The sequence below is a fragment of the Medicago truncatula genome, chromosome 7, assembly GCF_003473485.1.
Source record: "Medicago truncatula cultivar Jemalong A17 chromosome 7, MtrunA17r5.0-ANR, whole genome shotgun sequence".
Taxonomy (NCBI): domain Eukaryota; kingdom Viridiplantae; phylum Streptophyta; class Magnoliopsida; order Fabales; family Fabaceae; genus Medicago; species Medicago truncatula.
In genome coordinates this window covers 46,493,250-46,510,949 of record NC_053048.1, presented here as the reverse complement: position 1 = coordinate 46,510,949, position 17,700 = coordinate 46,493,250, and the positions used below count along the sequence as shown (strand labels likewise).

At 32.4% G+C, this 17,700-nt stretch overlaps 2 protein-coding genes across 2 annotated transcripts; both read left to right on the top strand.

Moving 5' to 3' along the window:
* The first annotated feature begins 5,324 nt into the window (after positions 1-5,324).
* LOC11424591 (uncharacterized) lies at positions 5,325-9,246 on the top strand. The gene is made up of 2 exons (XM_003625374.4): positions 5,325-5,660; positions 8,225-9,246. Exons 1-2 carry the CDS (start codon positions 5,448-5,450, stop codon positions 9,122-9,124), a joined length of 1,113 nt encoding a protein of 370 aa, XP_003625422.3. The 5' UTR covers positions 5,325-5,447; the 3' UTR covers positions 9,125-9,246.
* Positions 9,247-12,830: 3,584 nt separating this feature from the next.
* Positions 12,831-13,427, top strand: LOC11445280 (nuclear pore complex protein Nup58). Its single transcript, XM_003625373.1, has one exon. The coding sequence runs from the start codon at positions 12,831-12,833 to the stop codon at positions 13,425-13,427; it is 597 nt and encodes a 198-aa protein (XP_003625421.1).
* The last annotated feature ends 4,273 nt before the right edge of the window (positions 13,428-17,700 follow it).

Below are 17,700 nucleotides of genomic sequence, written 5' to 3'. Positions count from 1 at the left end.
TATTTCAATCTCAATGCAAAATTATTATTATCAGGGTCATGCCTCCAAGATTTCGACAAAATTTTATTTTTAAAAGGTCTTAAGTTGTCTTAAACAACTTTTTGGAGTTAAAATTTGAGGTTAATTTTGTCATTTGAATATTGACATCTCATTATTATTATTATTATTGTTTAACATATATTTAAGTAATTGAACAAACTTTTGCTAAATTTAATATTGACATCTCATTATTATTATTATTATTATTATTATTATTATTATTATTATTATTATTATTTAACATATATTTAAGCAATTGAACAAACATTTGCTAAATTTGTGTCATAAACTACTAAATACGTTTTTTTTTTCCTTCCATAATCTTAGTTTGTTTTTTTTCCTTTCATAATTTTTTTTTTATGGACATCATAGTTTATTTTCTATTTTTTTGGTAGTGCTATTTTTTCTATTTATTTGGCAATATAAACACCGATCCCCATATGATTTTTTTTTGTTTTTGTTAACTATGTTTTTCTAAACAAACTTTTGCTAAAAAAAATTCTCATTAAATTTGTGCCACCAAAGAAAAGTCTTTGGTAACTAACTCTGTCTACATATGTGCCACTTTATGTCAAACTAATCATCTTTCAAATCTCTATATAAGTAACATCAAATAGTATTTATAAGTCATACTTCATCCTTCATCCTTCGGTTAAATCATCTTACTTCAAATTAATCGTACGTCGTATTTTTTTGATTAAACCAAGTTGCTTATAAATCCCAACATTGAAGAATGTTGCACCTACAAGAAAGGGTATGCACTAACCTATCGTTATTACACATATATTATATATTGATAATTATTGGAATTTTTTTTTGTTAAGTATGACTTTCTTATATTTTACGATAGAATGGAAACTGGCAATGCATCTTTGACCCAAGGGGTCACTCATATGACAACACAATCTTCACTTTCTTTGTCTAATGATCTACTCCAAACAAAAAACATGACAATTTCAGATATTACACAAGTTAAACAGGTCTACAACTTTATGCTAATTTTCTTTGACTTATACTATTATACTATGTTGTTAAATAATTCTTAATCCATATCTTTGTGTTTTAATTTTCTAATTATTATTCTTTAAATAAATTTAATAACTATGCAGGTGGGTGCATGTGTTGTCTTGGCTAAAATTATTGACATAGACACCAATAAGAAGTGGTGCTACGTTTCATGTGATAAATGTTTCAAGAAGGTTGAACCTGTTTGTACAAAATACTTTTGTGAAAACTGTTTGTACAAAATACTTTTGTGAAAAATGTGATACATTAGTCGAAGCTACAAAAAGGTAACGTTTTCCATATTAATTTTTCTTATGTTTCACTCATTTTTTTTTAAGCTAAACTCAATTATTCTTTCTATTCGGTTACTTATATAATTAGCAAATCTAATTTCAATTTGTTTTTGTTTGTAATAACTTACTATGTACATGATTATATAAACGACAATTTTATATAAACGACAAGTTGCATCATCACCACTTTTATTCTTTTGGTCACTGATTTTTTTGGTTAGTGATTCCTTATAAGGTTATAGAATCTTTCATGTATATTCACTTTTCATTTTAGGTTTATGGTGCACATTCATGTTATGGATGATAGTGGGTCAAGTACTTTTGTGTTGTTTGATGGAGTTATTTCACAGCACTTTGGAAAGACTGCAAAAGAACAAATGGTATTGATAATGAACTTAAGTATATTGTTTTTTTGTATTTTTTATGTTATATTATTAAAACAATAAACATTGGTTTTAATTGTTTACTAATCCAAATCAAAAACAGGGAAAGACCACAAATGATTATCCAACCGAGTTTGACACCTTACGTGATAAGGAAATGCTTTTCAAACTGGAGATCAATCCAAAAAAATGTTGAACAGAGGTTTTATACCTATGCAGTCAAAAAGATGTCTGAATGGTATTATATTGAGTGTCATGATGCTCCTCCGAATGGTGAGGAAGATGATGTTGATATCATAGGTCCTATTACTCCCCAAACTGATGATAACATTAAGGTAGTTAAATATTCTTTATATCTACTTTAAAAGTACTCATAAAACTTATTAAATTAACTATTGCTATGAATGTTTATTATTCATGTAGCTTCTTGGTGATGAAGCTAATTCTATTCCTAAAGATACTCATCCATCCAAGTCTTTGAGAAAGAGAAACGCCGACTCAGATGCAACATATATTGACGTTGATTGTCAAACTCGGTCGTCCACCACTAAATTGCAGAAAGTTGTCAAAATTAAGCAAGAACCTGAAGATTGATATTTTAGCTCTTCTTAGTCTACACTACTTAGATTTATTTTGTGTCGTTTTTCTCTTTTGCTCAATAAGTACCTTTTTAATTGTTATTTGTTTTGGAATTTATCTGCTTCACATTTGCTAATTTGGTTGTTATAACATTTGGTACTTTGGTGCATATGTCATACATCCAAAAATAACATGTTTACGTTCTTTTTTGTCTACGTCAATGTCACTCTATCTATATAATTTTTTTTTTTATCTCTATCGAATGATGTGGTGGTAACCAAAAATCACTTGTGTTGGTGACCAAAATAAATCACCTTACTTTTTTTTTTTATCGTGTTTCGTAGCATCATCAATATCCTCTCTTCATATGGTGGTAAAAACTATATGCATGCCTATTCTTAAATGATAACTCATATTTTGCTATAAGCACAGATAAATTTTATGTGAAAAACCAACTTTAGAAAAATGTTAACCCAACCAAGTTATTCAAACTACTAACAAGAGTCCTTCTTTTTTAACTTGAAAAGTGATTTTTTTTACTTCTTAAAAAGGCTATAACAAATAGACTCATAAACTACTAGGTAACTTTTTTTTTTCTTCTTTTTTCTCTTCATAATAATCTTAGTTTGTTTTCCATTAATTGTTTGGATACAACTATATAAAATGAATTATCTTATTTATAATTGCTTCAATATTTTGATTCTTATTTTGGGAAAAAATTTTAGATTCTATTTTTTCTTACAAATTGTAACAATTGGATGCACACTTTTAAAAGTGATTTTTTTTACTTCTTAAAAAGTCTATAACAAATAGACTCATCAAAATAGAATCTAACCGTTTTTTTTTCTCTTCATAATAATCTTAGTTTGATTTCCACTAACTTTTCTATTTTGTTGACCTACCCTCATCTATTGTTTGTTTTTGTTAAGTAACTTTTTCTAGATATGTGGCACTTTATGCCAAACTAACCCACTACCTTTCTCTATATAAGTGGTCGTCTTGGGTGGTGATTTCAGGCAAATTCTTCCGGTCATTCCAAGAGCACCAACACATGATGTTGTTGATGATGGCATTAATTCATCGCGCCTTTGGAAACATTGTCGAGTCTTAAAATTGACCAAAAACATGAGGCTTCAAATTGGATCTTCATGTTCTGATGTCAAAGAACTCAAAGAGTTCTCTGACTGGATTTTAAATGTTGGAGATGGAAATATTGAAGACAACAATGATGGGGAAGCTGAAATTGAAATACCAGATGACATGTTGATCAAGAACTCAGGTGACCCAATTTCTTCAATTGTTAATAGCACATATCCATCACTTTTGGAGAATATGAGTGATATTTCATTTTTTCAAGATAGGGCAATTTTACCACCTACCCATGATAATTCACTGAACAATTATATTTTATAGATGATTCCTGGTGAGAAAAAAACATACTTAAGTGCTGATAGTCCGTCTACACATGATGAAAATATTAATGGTCCTGATCAGATTCTCACTCTAGAATTTTTGAACACCGTCAAATCTTCAGGTTTGCCAAACCATGAGTTAAATCTCAAGTTTGGAGTTCCAATTATGTTATTGAGAAATATTGATCAACCGTTAAGATTATGCAATGGTACGCGCCTTATAATTACGCAAATGAGGAATTTCGTACTTGAGGCAAAGATAATATCACGAAACAGTATTGGACAAAATGTATATATCCCAAGATTGAGTTTGTCTCCATCTCCATCTGATACAAAACTTCCTCTCACATTTCAACGTAAACAGTTCCCTATTATGGTCTCATTTACGATGACTATCAATAAGAGTCAAGGACAATCTCTTAAAAATGTTGGAATATATCTTCCAAAACCCATATTTTCACACGGACAGTTATATGTTGCTCTTTCACGTGTTACTTCACGTGATGATGGGCTAAAGATGCTGATTTGCGATGACGAAGGACGTGTCTCCAACAAAACTAATAATGTTGTCTACAAAGAAGTCTTTCAGAATTTAAGATGGATAATTTACACATATACATATTCGTATATATTTTCTATTTGTTTATTGTTGCACGCATCTAGCTATGTTTTTCAAAGCACTTTTATTTAAAATAATGCCTTTCTTTCGATCTATATATATGTGTGTGTGTGGACGCACACGCGTGTGTAAGAAATAATATTTAGAATTTTGTTGTTGACAAAAAAATCAAAACTTATCAACTAAATTTGTTTCATAAATTAACAATATGTTATGCATTTTTCTTATACTTTTTTTATATATTGTTATGTAATTTGTATTTCTCTTTATACCTTCTGCCATTTAAAACAATCGTGTATAATCATACAAATTTATTTTATTTCATGCCAGGTTTATCATCATCTTTATGATGAATTTTTGATTTGGAATCACCAAAAGTCATGGACACAAAAATGAGTTTTACTGATTCAATTGTTGAGAATTGACACGTCTTTATTATCCACAAATTTGTATATTATTACTCAAGACAAACTTATATTAGTAGTTGCATTTAGTTATTTTTATTTATCTATCCGATATGATAACGAGAATTCTAAATTACTTCAAGTTTTTATTGATTCTATTTTGGACACGTTAATTCATGCTCACTTACAACTATTATTGTTTCATTTACGATTACTTTATTTATTAATCAATGTCATATTTAACTTCCCGTGCATCGCACGGGTCTAAATACTAGTTTATTCAAAAGGAGTAAAGCTAATTTTATTCACACAAATAATAACAACCACGAATTCTCTGCGATGCTCTAAAACAAAAATCACACAAGTTAAGCCAGGATTATCTAACCGAAACAGGATTATCAGGTGAGTTTGAAATATACCCCATAATCTATTTTTTGAGCCGTGTTATTATTGGTGGTGTCAGGTTGGAAATACGTTTGACAGGTCCACATTTTCCTCATCAGCATTAAATTACAGTATTTGGAAATACATTTCCTCCTTTATTCTCGGACTTATCAGTTTTTTCACATCTAGGGTTAGGGCTTGGCAAAAACAGGCCCAATCCAACCCACTAAGTCTAAACCGTCATTTTATATATAGATAGCATTGGACAAGCAGAAAACCCTAGGAAATAAACCTAGTGATCACGGCAGTTCCAGAACAGTTTTTGTATCATGTCGGAGGAAGAAATACGTAAGGCTTATGTGGTTGTTGATGATGATCATGATGACGATTGTGTGATTCTAAATGTTTCATGGAAAAAACCACTTGGATTTGATGATGATTGTGTTGTTCTAACTGCTAAACCAAAAAAGCAAGTTAAAGGTGTCAAGGATTCTCTAACTGAGTCTGATGATGACTTGCTTGTACTTGGCGACAAGGGAAAGGTATTTTTTTCATACTGTTTTTGTAAATTTCTACAGGTTGATTTTGTCTTATAGGATAATTTTTTTCTAAAAAACATAGTTTCTGAGAAGAAGGTTGAAATGGTTAAACTATTCATTCTAGAAGTTAAAGAGTTTTGCTGTTCTTGTGTTATTTATGGTCTGAGAAAAACAAATTGAACGGATTCATATTTTATGTTGCATAGTGATGATGTCTTGATAGTTTTTTGACAATTCTTCCTTCTATATTTGATTTTTAATGAATTTACATAACTTTGAGAATTGTGTTTGATTGGGTGCAATACATATCAATTCATTGAGTGAATTACTAACTCGGTCCTTTATAATTGCCAAAATTATGAAAATACCAAAATGGTAAGTGAAACTGAAAATCTCCAAATACATTAGTCTTTTTAGTATATACATAGTCCTTTATTTGAAGTTTCGAGTGATTGATTTCCAAGCTGCTTGGTGTTTGTGTTATATATGTTAGAACACTGAAAACAATCTTATCTTATGTTCACCCAAAACTATAATTTAAGTGTTTCTCCTAAAATTTTCTATGTTCCTATAAAACAACTTGGAAGTAGAAAAAATGGTTTTTACATTAATGGTTTAACAACATTGTTCTTGCTAAATGGAAAGGTAACTGACAATTCATCCCCTTGAACATCACCTCCTTTCATGGTGTCTCATGTAAATGGGGATATATGGTAAGTTCCAGATGTTCCTTGATAAATCATTAAATTAATTGTTTTTATATTGGATTGAATAATTCAGCAACCTCTTCTCTTGTGTGATAAATCCAGCAGCCATGCTCCTCCAACTCTGATTTGAATGTTGAACATTGATGGTTAGTTATGAAATGTGTTCACTTTTGTGTAATCTATTTTTGAGCTCTTATAAGTGTATAGTATAAATTGCTTGTATTGTTTCCCTGATCTTTGGTGTAGCGGCCATACTGTTATCCACCACTTTTGGGTATTCTTCTATTTTTGACCTGAAAAAGAAAAGTGATATTTGAATACAGTGGCTTCTGGACAATACTTTCATATATACATGCCAAGTGCTAAGTGCTATTTATAGTGTAACCGCACAAAATTGTGAGGATACCAATAGTTGTATGAAATACCAACCCCTGTTTGATTCTTCTGCATTTAAGTGCGAGGATCCGGTTTTGAGGTTGATTTTTGGCTATTTTCTATTGTTGTATGAAATGCCAACCTCTCATTAGCATTACTGATCACATATTAATTCTAAAAATTTAGTTGCTGAAGCATAATTTTTGGCATTGGTTTTATTTTCTTGTATGTAAACAGAAATTAGCATAGAAATTCATGACATACTCTCCTTTGTTCTGTTAAGGTTGTACTTCGCAAGTATTTGATGAGACATTTGATTTGATTTACAACTTTTATATTATGAGTTGGTGAATGTCTAATAGTGTAGTGTTGCGTGCTCTTTTTCCTGCAAAGTTATCTATAAACATGCCCCAATTTATTCCGTAGAACTTTGAAGTTTTAAATGCTTAATTTCCAAGCTATTAGATGTTTGCGTCATGTATATTACCGTGTCTTGCTCTGCTTGCCTTCTTTTCATTCATAGGAGTAAAAGGTAAAGGTTCTTTGTAGACGAAAAGAGTCTTTATCTAAGTCTGCGAGAGAAAAGTATTTCTTTGAAATGAAGTGCTATGATTGGTCTCGGGAATCATATGCAATCCTTTGCTTCCCCTTGACTGCACAAGCTCAGGAGATAGAGGAAACATTTTGTTCAATTTGTGCTGATTGTACTTCCCAAACCCTGTCTATCAATATAGACAACATATAAAGTTCCTCTGAGCAGCTCAACATTTCACCTGACCCTTTCATATACTTCCTTCTGGGTTAGAAATTTTACAAATGCAGTTTCATTGTTAAGCCACCAATATGGGTTGATTTGATTAACTTGCATGTAAATCATTTTTAGAATTCTAAAACAGTTTGTAGAGTTTTACCTTTTTTTTGGATTCAGCAACATCTAGTTGTGGAGGTTAATTTTCTTTTTGACTTGCAGATTGCATGCAGAGACTATCCTCATTCCCGGCATCTATTTTTGTCAATATTCCTCTTCTTTAATATACACATAGAATTTGTTTTATAGGAGTCATGTCATATTTTATTTTTCTTTCTAAAATAACATTGTTTCCGAGAAGAAGGGTTGAAATGGTCAATTTTGTCATTGTAGAAGTAAATAGTTTTTGGGGGTGATCGAATTTTGTCACTGTTGGGATGGGATTCAGATTTGCAATCTAAATTAACAGAGATAGCGATTATTGAATTGAAGTTGAAAGATTATTCATTATAGGAATGAATTTGGGGGTGACTATTAATGAAAAAAAGGAAGACAATGATGGGTTTAGATGTATTTTTGGTGTTTACTGTGTGAGCCTTTAGTTTATGTGATGTGTTTTGTTTTCTTCTGTGGCCTCTAACTGCTGTTCTCATGTAGGATGCCTGAGTATATTATATGCATTTAGATTTTTGATGATTGTGAACATGACCATATATTTGCCTCTTGATGCCAAACAGTTGTCTTCACTTTCCGTGCTAATGAATCGGAGTTCAAGAAAAGCTGTATCACGTCCCCTCTCAGCAAAGACATTAAGGTCAGATGTGTCGCGCCTGCTTTCAAAAACTCTCGCACATCAAAATCAGACCTTAATGAAGAATTTAGCCACTGCATTTGCCACACAAAATAATGCCCCTGCATTTGCCATGAAAAATAATACCTCTGCATTTGCGAACGCCCCTGCATTTGCCATGAAAAACAATGCCTCTGCATTTGCTAACGCCCCTGCGTTTGCCATGCAAAATAATGGCTCTGCATTTGCTAACACCCCTCCATTCGCTATGCAAAATTATTCCCCTGCATTTTCCATGCAATATAATGCCCCTGCATTTGCCATGCAATATAATGCCCCTGCATTTAACTCATTGCTCACACAACCAAACTATAGTCCTGCATTTGCAGCTCAACTACCAAACTATAGCCCGGCGTTTGCAGCCCAACAAGCGTTTGCTGCCCAGCAAGCAAACTATAGTCCTGCATTTGCAGCCCAACAAGCAAACTATAGCCCAGCGTTTGCAGCTCAACAAGCGTTTGCTGCCCAGCAAGCAAACTATAGTCCTGCATTTGCAGCCCAACAAGCAAACTATAGCCCGGCGTTTGCAGCTCAACAAGCAAACTATAGCCCGGCATTTGCAGCTCAACTACGTTACAATGCAAAGAAGTCCAAGACTCCATCTACTAGAAGCAGTAAAATCCGGGGTAACGCAGAGAAGTCTAGGGCTCCATCTACTAGAAGTAGTAATACTCGGGGTAATGCAAAGAAGTCTAGGACTCCCCATCTACTAGAAGGAGTAACCTCTGATTTGATGATGTCAAACGCTGGCTTCCCGAGTTCGGTTAATGTCGATGTTGCGTTGTGATGTGAAAAGTATATATCATCACCTACGTGGTTAACTATTAGTAATTTTTGTCTGTTTGATTTCAATTCTGTAATTTGATACACAAACAATTTCCAGTATTATTTATCTTTTACTACAACAATTTCCAGTATTAATTATCTTTTATTGATTATTTGTATAATCTACATCAAAGTTTATACCTTTTTATTTTGGTGGCTAAAGGTTTATCATCGTCGCTCATTCATTACACCGACACTGTGTCTACACACACATACATATAATTTTTTCCTTTTCCGGAGCATGCCTATTATAATGCATTTGCTCTATATGCAGCTGATTGTTTGCTTTTTTCAGGTAGGCATTTATAAATATGTTTAGACCTATGTTGAACATTAGGGAAAATGCTCAATCCGAATAGATCAGAAATAATTTTTAGTAGGAATGCATGTAATGGGACCAAAATCATGAGCATTATATGTGTGCTCTTGAATTTGGGTCAAGGCTAATATCTGTGACTTATATCAAAGATAGAGTTTAGAATAGAATCATTTCATGTAGTGGAAAGGTTATGGTCTCAAGCTAATAGAGAAGGTTTGTTTTATACAGTAAGGACCCTAAACGGTAAAGTAAGCATAAGACAAAAAATGTTTTATCCAGAAATCAATCAAACTCGGATTCTTCTAATTATTTTTCATTGTCAATCTTCATTTATTTATTTATTTATTTTTTAGGGTTTTTATCAACTAGTTATCCAATTTTATGCTTAAGTTTATTAAGAGACAATCAAATACAACAACTACTCATATACCTTAGCAAAAGTGATTGTATTGTGGGCTCGTCACTCTTTTTCTGTCGATTATCTCTTATTGTATTTTGTCTATTATTTTTAATGAATTGAATTAATTAAGCTGCTATTGTCAAAAGAAATATGTCCCTTAATATTGAATTGTTTTATATAATATATTCCTAAATTTATTATTGTCCCAAAAAATGAGTTTAATGAAATCAAGATAATGAAAATTCTTCATATTTAAGGATTATTTTTTCTAACACCACACAATTTGAGTAATTAACTCCAAAAATTACCAACTTAATTTTAAATCACAATCTGTTATATTTTTTTTTCTATGTAAATTAGTTTATTTCAGTTTTTTAATCATAGTTAAGTTTAAACTTTAAACAAAAATTCAAGAACAAATTCAAATAAAACCAATTTTGAGTTTGATTTTAAACAAAAGCAAGCTGCATCGTATAGAGGATTAGTCATGTTATCACACGGTTTCTCTTCTTAAATCGAGGGTTATGCAAACAAGTGTCCCATATCTTATCGAATAGATTCTTCTATTTGGTTAGGTATCAAGAAGAAAACTCACGTCATCAAAGATAATTGTCAATGGTTGTTTGGGCAAGGAGACAATTAATTCATTGAATGATTAGTGGCTTAACTTTTCTATGGTTAATCATGTTCAATATTCAAGTGGAGAAACATAATTTGCTTCAAGCCACCATGAATGATTTCATCAGGAACAATAACTTTTCTATGGTTGATTATGTAAGGTGGACAAATATCATTGTACCTTTTTTATCAAGTTAAATTTTTTATATCAAGTACATGTATGATCTCTTTTATTAATTCTAATAATTTTGACTAAGATACATCAAGTAAAAGTAAAACAACTTTGAACAAAAAAAATGTTTATGAATTAACACGTTAGAAAAAGTGGACAGATTGGTGTGGTTTTTGATTTCAAAACCATACTTGAACTCGCAAACCCAACCGGTTAAAACTAGTTGTTAATTTTATACTTTTTTTAGTAATACAATTTAAGATTTTTATTTCAAGTGTTAAAGTTTTAAGGGTTAATTAAGTTTTTTCGTCCCTAAAAATTATCATATTTTATTTTCCGTCCTTCAAAAAAAAAAAGATGGCATGTTTGCGTCCGTATAAAAATTTCCAACGTTCAGTTTTCGTTCATGCTAAAATCTCCCTCCACCAAAAAGAACCACTCCTACCCCCAACCTCCCAGCCTCCTCACCATACCGCGCCACCAACACCCTATACTAGAACCCCCCCTCTATCCACCAACATCCTCCAACACCATTTCCCTAATAAAGCACAATTAAATTCCCTTAACTGCCTCACCCCCAATCCTCCAAACTCCTTTCGTAAACAAACTGAGCTCCAAGCAATCCAGAAAATTTTTCTGTTATCCTCACTCCCTCCCCAAAAAGATATAGTTAGTATATAAGTCTACTTAGATAAATTCTAAGCGACATCACCTTCAACTAGGATAAACATAATTCTATTGATAATTTTATTATTCAAGTCTGCTTGAATGACTATCAAACAACAATGCCCCACAATAATTCAGAGTTAATTTCATTATCATTGTATTATTCTAGTACAATGGATAATCCATATAAAAACAAAACCATTCACATAAACATTTAGCAAATTATTAATAAAATTTCCAACTTAAGAAATACAGTTGCTGTATACTTCTATTTGACAAACCATACAAATTTAATCTACGGCCCATATTAAGGTACACAACAAGCACGGAGAACACATATCTATTCAAAAGGAGTAAGAACCATCAATTTTTTTTTTGAAGAAGCACAAGAAATGCACCTAAAAGCACAAGAAATGCTATGCTCTAAAACCATCAATTCTCTCTGCCATGCTCTAAAACAAAAATCACACAAGTCCGTAAACTAGCAACATCTCATTAAGCCAAGAAAGGTGATTAGTTAATTTAGTGGCATGAGAATGGGCTAATGAAATACTATGAGATGGAAACAATAATCTATTTTTTTTTTTTAAAGGGAAACAATTATCTATTTATTGAGCCGTATTATTATTGGTGTCAGTTTGGAAATACGTTTGACCGGTCCACATTTTCCTCATGAGCGTTAAATTCCAGGATTTGGAATTTATTTGATTCTCCACCTGATTTGCTAATATGAGCAGTGCTAGCGACAGGCGCTTTTGCACTCTCTCACGCACACTCTCTCAATTAGAAAGCCACGTCACTGGCAAAAAAGCAAGTTAAAGGTGTCAAGGATTCTCTAACTGAGTCTGATGATGATTTGCTTGTACTTGGCGACAAGGGAAAGGTAATTTTTCATGCTGCTTTTGTAAATTATCTTGTAGATTTTGTTTTATAGGAGTCATGTCATTCATTTCTAAATAAATTTTTGTTTATGAGAAGTAGGGTTGAAATGGTTAATTTCATTCAAGAGAGGTTTGTTTAAGGTTGTGTATGTCCCTTCCTAATAAAAGTGGTTAATAAAACGTGAGAGTCGGTTTCCACATAGATGAAGTAATGAGGAATTGCTTGTCACGGCAAAGACCATGATGCATACCCTCTCACCTTCATACCCCGTACAATTCATTGTGTGTTGTTGCAGATTTTTTAAGGTGTAAATCATGTATTGATGCTAAAACTTGTGGGTTTAGTTGTACCGTTGGTGTTTACTGTGTGAGCCTTTAGTTTATGCGTTCTGTATTTTGTTTTCCTCTCTGCCCTCTAACTGCTGTTCTCATGCAGGATGCCTGATGCCTGATGCCTGGATATATTATATGCATTTAGATGTATTGTTAGTTACTTGTATTGATAGTTTTTTGATGATTCTCAAATAACAATATTTAAGAGATGTTGTGAATTCTCAACATAACCATATTTTGCCTCTTGATGCCAAACAGTTGTCTTCACTTTCTGTGCTAATGAATCGGAGATCAAGAAAATCTGCACCACGTCCCCTCTCAGCAAGGAGATCAAGGACAGCTGTGTCGGGCCTGCTTTCAAAAACTGGCACATATCAAAATCAGGCCTTTATGAAGAATTTAGCCACTGCATTTGCCAAACAAAATAATGCCTCTGGATTTGCTAACACCAGCGCCCCTGCATCTGCCATGAAAAATAATGCCTCTACATTTGCTAAAGCCCCTTCATTTTCCATGAATAATAATGCCTCTGCGTTTGCTAGCGCCCCTGCATTTGCCATGAAAAATAATGCCCCTGCATTTAAATCCTTGCTCACACAACCAAACTATAGTCCGGCGTTTGCAGCTCAACTACCAAACTATAGCCCGGCATTTGCAGCTCAACAAGCAAACTATATTGCAGCTCAACAAGCAAAATATATTGCAGCTCAACAAGCAAACTATAGCCCGGCATTTGCAGCTCAACAAGCAAACTATAGCCCGGCATTTGCAGCCCAACAAACAAACTATAGCCCGGCATTTGCTGCCCAGAAAGCAAACTATAGTCCGGCGTTTGCAGCCCAACAAGCAAACTATAGTCCGGCGTTTGCAGCCTAACAAGCAAACTATAGTCCGGCGTTTGCAGCTCAACAAGCAAACTATAGCCCGGCGTTTGCAGCTCAACAAGCAAACTATAGCCTGACATTTGCAGGTTGACCACGTTACTAGTCAAATAATAATATCTCGGGTGATGCAAAGAAGTCAAGTACTCCATCTACTTGAAGCAGTCACCTCTCATTGGATGATGTCAAGCACTGACTTCCTGATTCCAGTTAATGTTGATGTTTCTTTAGGATGTGAAGAATATATCATCACCTGATTTCAGCACAAGTTCTTAACTTTTAGTAATTTTTGTCTTTTTTATTTCAATTCTGTAATTTGATACACAACAATTTCCAGTATTAATTATCTTTTATTAATTGGATCTCAGAACATATCACAAAATGCAAATGAGTCTAGTACTCCATTTAGTGGAAATACTCAACTCTCATTAGATGATATCAAACACTTGCTTCTCTGAATGGAATACATGAGTATTTCACATATTTTTGTTCAGAGGTAATGTTTATGCATATGGCTTGTTATTAGCAATCAAAAATCAATTTGTTATCAATGTTAACTGGAGTTTCTAGTTTGATCACATACAACTTTTTCTAGGTTAGCAATTTTGGAAGAGTTACCAAGTGTATTTGCTTGATTTATATGAATAAAGTAAATTAATTGAAAAGTTATAACTTATAAGTTAATGTTAAATAATTAGGAATAATCAATTATGTACGTAGCCAAAATTCTTTAATGTCTCATGGTTGTAACTAATGAAAATGTTGATAAACAAAGACAAATAGTTCATTCTGGACTCAGAATGTTGTAGCATAATTCCAACTGGTTTTAACCATCTTTAAGTCAAAACAAAGTCTCTCAAATCAATGTTTTTAAAGTCCAAAAGTCTTTTCCTTTTATATTTCTTGAAATTAATTAAATGACCTGGTTAAAATTAGAGGTATGCTTATATCAGGATGTTGCACATTGAATTACTTTATGGAGACAGAATGGTCTAAGGGGTTTTTCAACACGGTTAACTTATGGATACTACTTTCTCAAGGTTCACAATTGCTAAGTTAACCATACAACATTAAAAAGGTCTGATCTTTCCTCAAAATGTTATATCTTTTCTTATGACATGAAAGCTATATCTAGTCATTCAAGGTTTTTATCTTTTTCAAGCATAAAAATATAACTCATATCAAACAACTAATTCCATATTCATTTCCTTTCTTGCGCTCGAGTAACTTCCACTCAAATAAAGTTGATCAAGTTTTATTTTAAAGATTAGAGTTTTAACATGTTTAAAAGAACCTTAAATGTTATTACACACCTACTATATATATGCAAAAGTACTTGTAACCTCATCATTTCTTAACTACAAGAGTGATTTAGCTCATAATGAACTTAACCATAAAAACATAAAAGGAATAGATCAAACTTCATTGCATAAATTAATTGAAGTGTATGTGTGTGTGTGTTTTTTGAAACTGAAAGAATGCCAAAGATGGTGAAAAAGTGAAGTGAAGTCTTCCATTTATAGAATTTTGAAAAGTAAATATTCGCTAAGAGAAGTCATGCTCGCTTAGTGAATGGACAATTCTTCAAGTAGAGGAAAATGTCAGCTCATTCTTTTTGGTCACTAAACCGTCATAATTCGCTAAGTGAAGGGAGACTCACTTAGTGAATCAGCTCCTTTGCACTTTCCTTAGAATTTTGATTTTTTTGCAAGTGAAGAGCTTCATGACCAAGTTTCCTTACTTTGTAACCAAGTAACCTCTCAAAGTATAATAAGGCTTAGAATAGGGCCACGATGGAAGTGTGAGTAGGGGGTGTTCATGAGTTCTGGTGTCCCGTTTAACTCGATGACCAAAACCAACCCAACCTGTACTTTACTCTTACCTGTCAAATTCGGGTCCAACCTGAACCGAGCAGTTCAAACCTGAGGTGGTTTGGCAAATAATCGCCAAAATTTTAAAAATTCAAGAATAATTATACAAATTTGAATATAGAAGGGACTAAAATCGCATGTTGAAAGCTTTTTACAGGGACATAAACATGCCATTTTTTTTATGAGATGGAACAAATATTTGATAGTTTATAGAAACGAAAAAACTTATTTAACTCAAATTTAGTCTAAATATTAAAATTTTCATAAAATAATTACATATTTGTATTGAGAATTTCTAAAAAAGTCATGTCTTATAATCTATTGACCATCATCGCATTGAATTGATTCGAATTTGACATAAAAAAAATACATATTTTTATCCAAACCTGCCAAATCCAATCTGATTTTTTAATTGTGAGTGGGTAATAGATTTGACCAAAACCGGCCCAACCCAATCTGCAAACAACTTAAGCGTGAGTATAATAATCTTCACCTCTATATATAGCTAGCTTGGGGAATACCTAGGGCATACTTTTTTATTTACGCAAACCTAGGGCATCCATTTGTTGGCCAAGTTTTACACTCGCAGATTTGATAAAGCATGCCGGAACAAGAATTAAGCGAGGGTGTTAATGGAATTGATGACGATGACGACGATTGTGTGATTTTACAAGTGAATATTAAACCTAATGGAGTTAATGATGATTGTGTGGTTTTAGATGGTGACCCAGAGAGCCAAGTTAAATGTGACATTGATTCTCCAACTGGGTTTGATGATGAGTTGCTTGTAGTTGGCGAGAAGGGAAAGGTATACTGCTTTTGTAAATTATCTTCTTCTTTAATTTAAAGGTAGGATTTTTTTTTTCTTATAGGAATCATGTCATTTAAAAAAAAAAAAAACTGTTTCTGTTTAATTTTGTCTTTGTAGAAGTTAAATAGTTTTGCTTTTCCTGGTGTTATTATGGTCTGAGAAAAAGAAAAAAAATTTTTTTGAACGGATTCATATTCTATAATTGAATTTCAATCTAATATTTTATGTTGCATAGTGATGATCAAGGTTTTAAAAAACTGTCCGTGGGTATAGGTAGGCGATGTTAAAGTTTTTTCACGGTTTTTACAAAATGAACAAAAATCATCATTGTCGACAAGCCGTATTTCAATTGAAATAGATGAACATCATATTTTTAGTACATATTTGATCATAAATTACATAATGTTATCTCTTTATCTAGTTTAGAACTCCAACTTTATATCTAGTTTAAGTTATTTACGTTGCTATCATTATTTAAGAGTTGTGGAATATTGTGATTAATTCACACCGCAACAACCACAATCCATAACGCAACATCGGTAACATCCAAAATTGTAAAATTCTATACGCCAGCGCGACCATTATTTAAAACTTTGGTGATTGCATCTTGATTGTATTTTGATGATTCTTCCATATTTGAATTTTAATGAATTTAAATAACTTTGAGAATTGTGTTTGAGGGTGCAATACATATCAATTCATTGAGCGAATTACTAACTCAGTCCTTTATATTGTAGAACTTGCTAATATAATTGCCAAACTTAAGAAAATGCCAAAATGGCACGTGAAACTGAAAATCTCCAAATACATTAGTCGTTTGTTTCAGAATGACTAATTTGTTTGATAATTTTCAATTTTAAGGATCATCTAGAAATTTCATAAATTTCAAGGATGACCTTTACAATTTTAGGCACCAAAATTTGGCTATTCACACCTTATTCAAACTGAGATTTAAGGATTTATTTTTGTTACAACATTACTGTTTGCACTTTCTTTTTCAAAGATAAGTTCTACCCTAGATGTCTTGGTTATCATGCATGTGCTTTATATACTCAGAATTATGGTTTGCACACTTTTTTTTGGCTTATGATTGAAGTTATATCAGCAACATCTAGTTGTGGATGTTAATTTTGTTTTTGACTTGCAGATTGCATGCAGAGACTATCCTCATTCTCGGCATCTTTGTGGCAATTTTCCTTATTCTTCAACCCCTCATGAGAGACACTGTGGCCAGGTAAAAATAAATAGTTGATTAAGACTATGTTAGAATTTAGAAATTATATTTGCAGTACCTTGTTTACTCATATAATTATTATTCTCATATGTTATTTGATAGTAACATATGCTTTTTATTACTTTGATTTATAACTTTGGTGATACACAGTGCCACTGTTATGTGTGTGACTCTCCAGCACCATGTCTGAAGTGGGGGGATGGCCTTTTAAATACAGATCATTGTCATGCAACTGATAAATCTAAGACATGGAAAAAACTGAGACAAGATTCCAAGCTGGTTAAGACTTCTCCATTGCCGGATTCAACCAACAATGGTACTATAGGTGATGCTGTGAATTCTCAACATAACC

What these genes read in the sequence shown, in the direction of transcription:
- LOC11424591 (XM_003625374.4), top strand. Translation starts at nt 5,448, where the DNA reads ATGTCGGAGGAAGAAATACGTAAGGCTTATGTGGTTGTTGATGATGAT. An exon ending in TACTTGGCGACAAGGGAAAG is followed by an intron (nt 5,661 to 8,224) that starts GTATTTTTTTCA and finishes GATGCCAAACAG; the next exon opens with TTGTCTTCACTTTCCGTGCT.
- LOC11445280 (XM_003625373.1), top strand. Translation starts at nt 12,831, where the DNA reads ATGAATCGGAGATCAAGAAAATCTGCACCACGTCCCCTCTCAGCAAGG.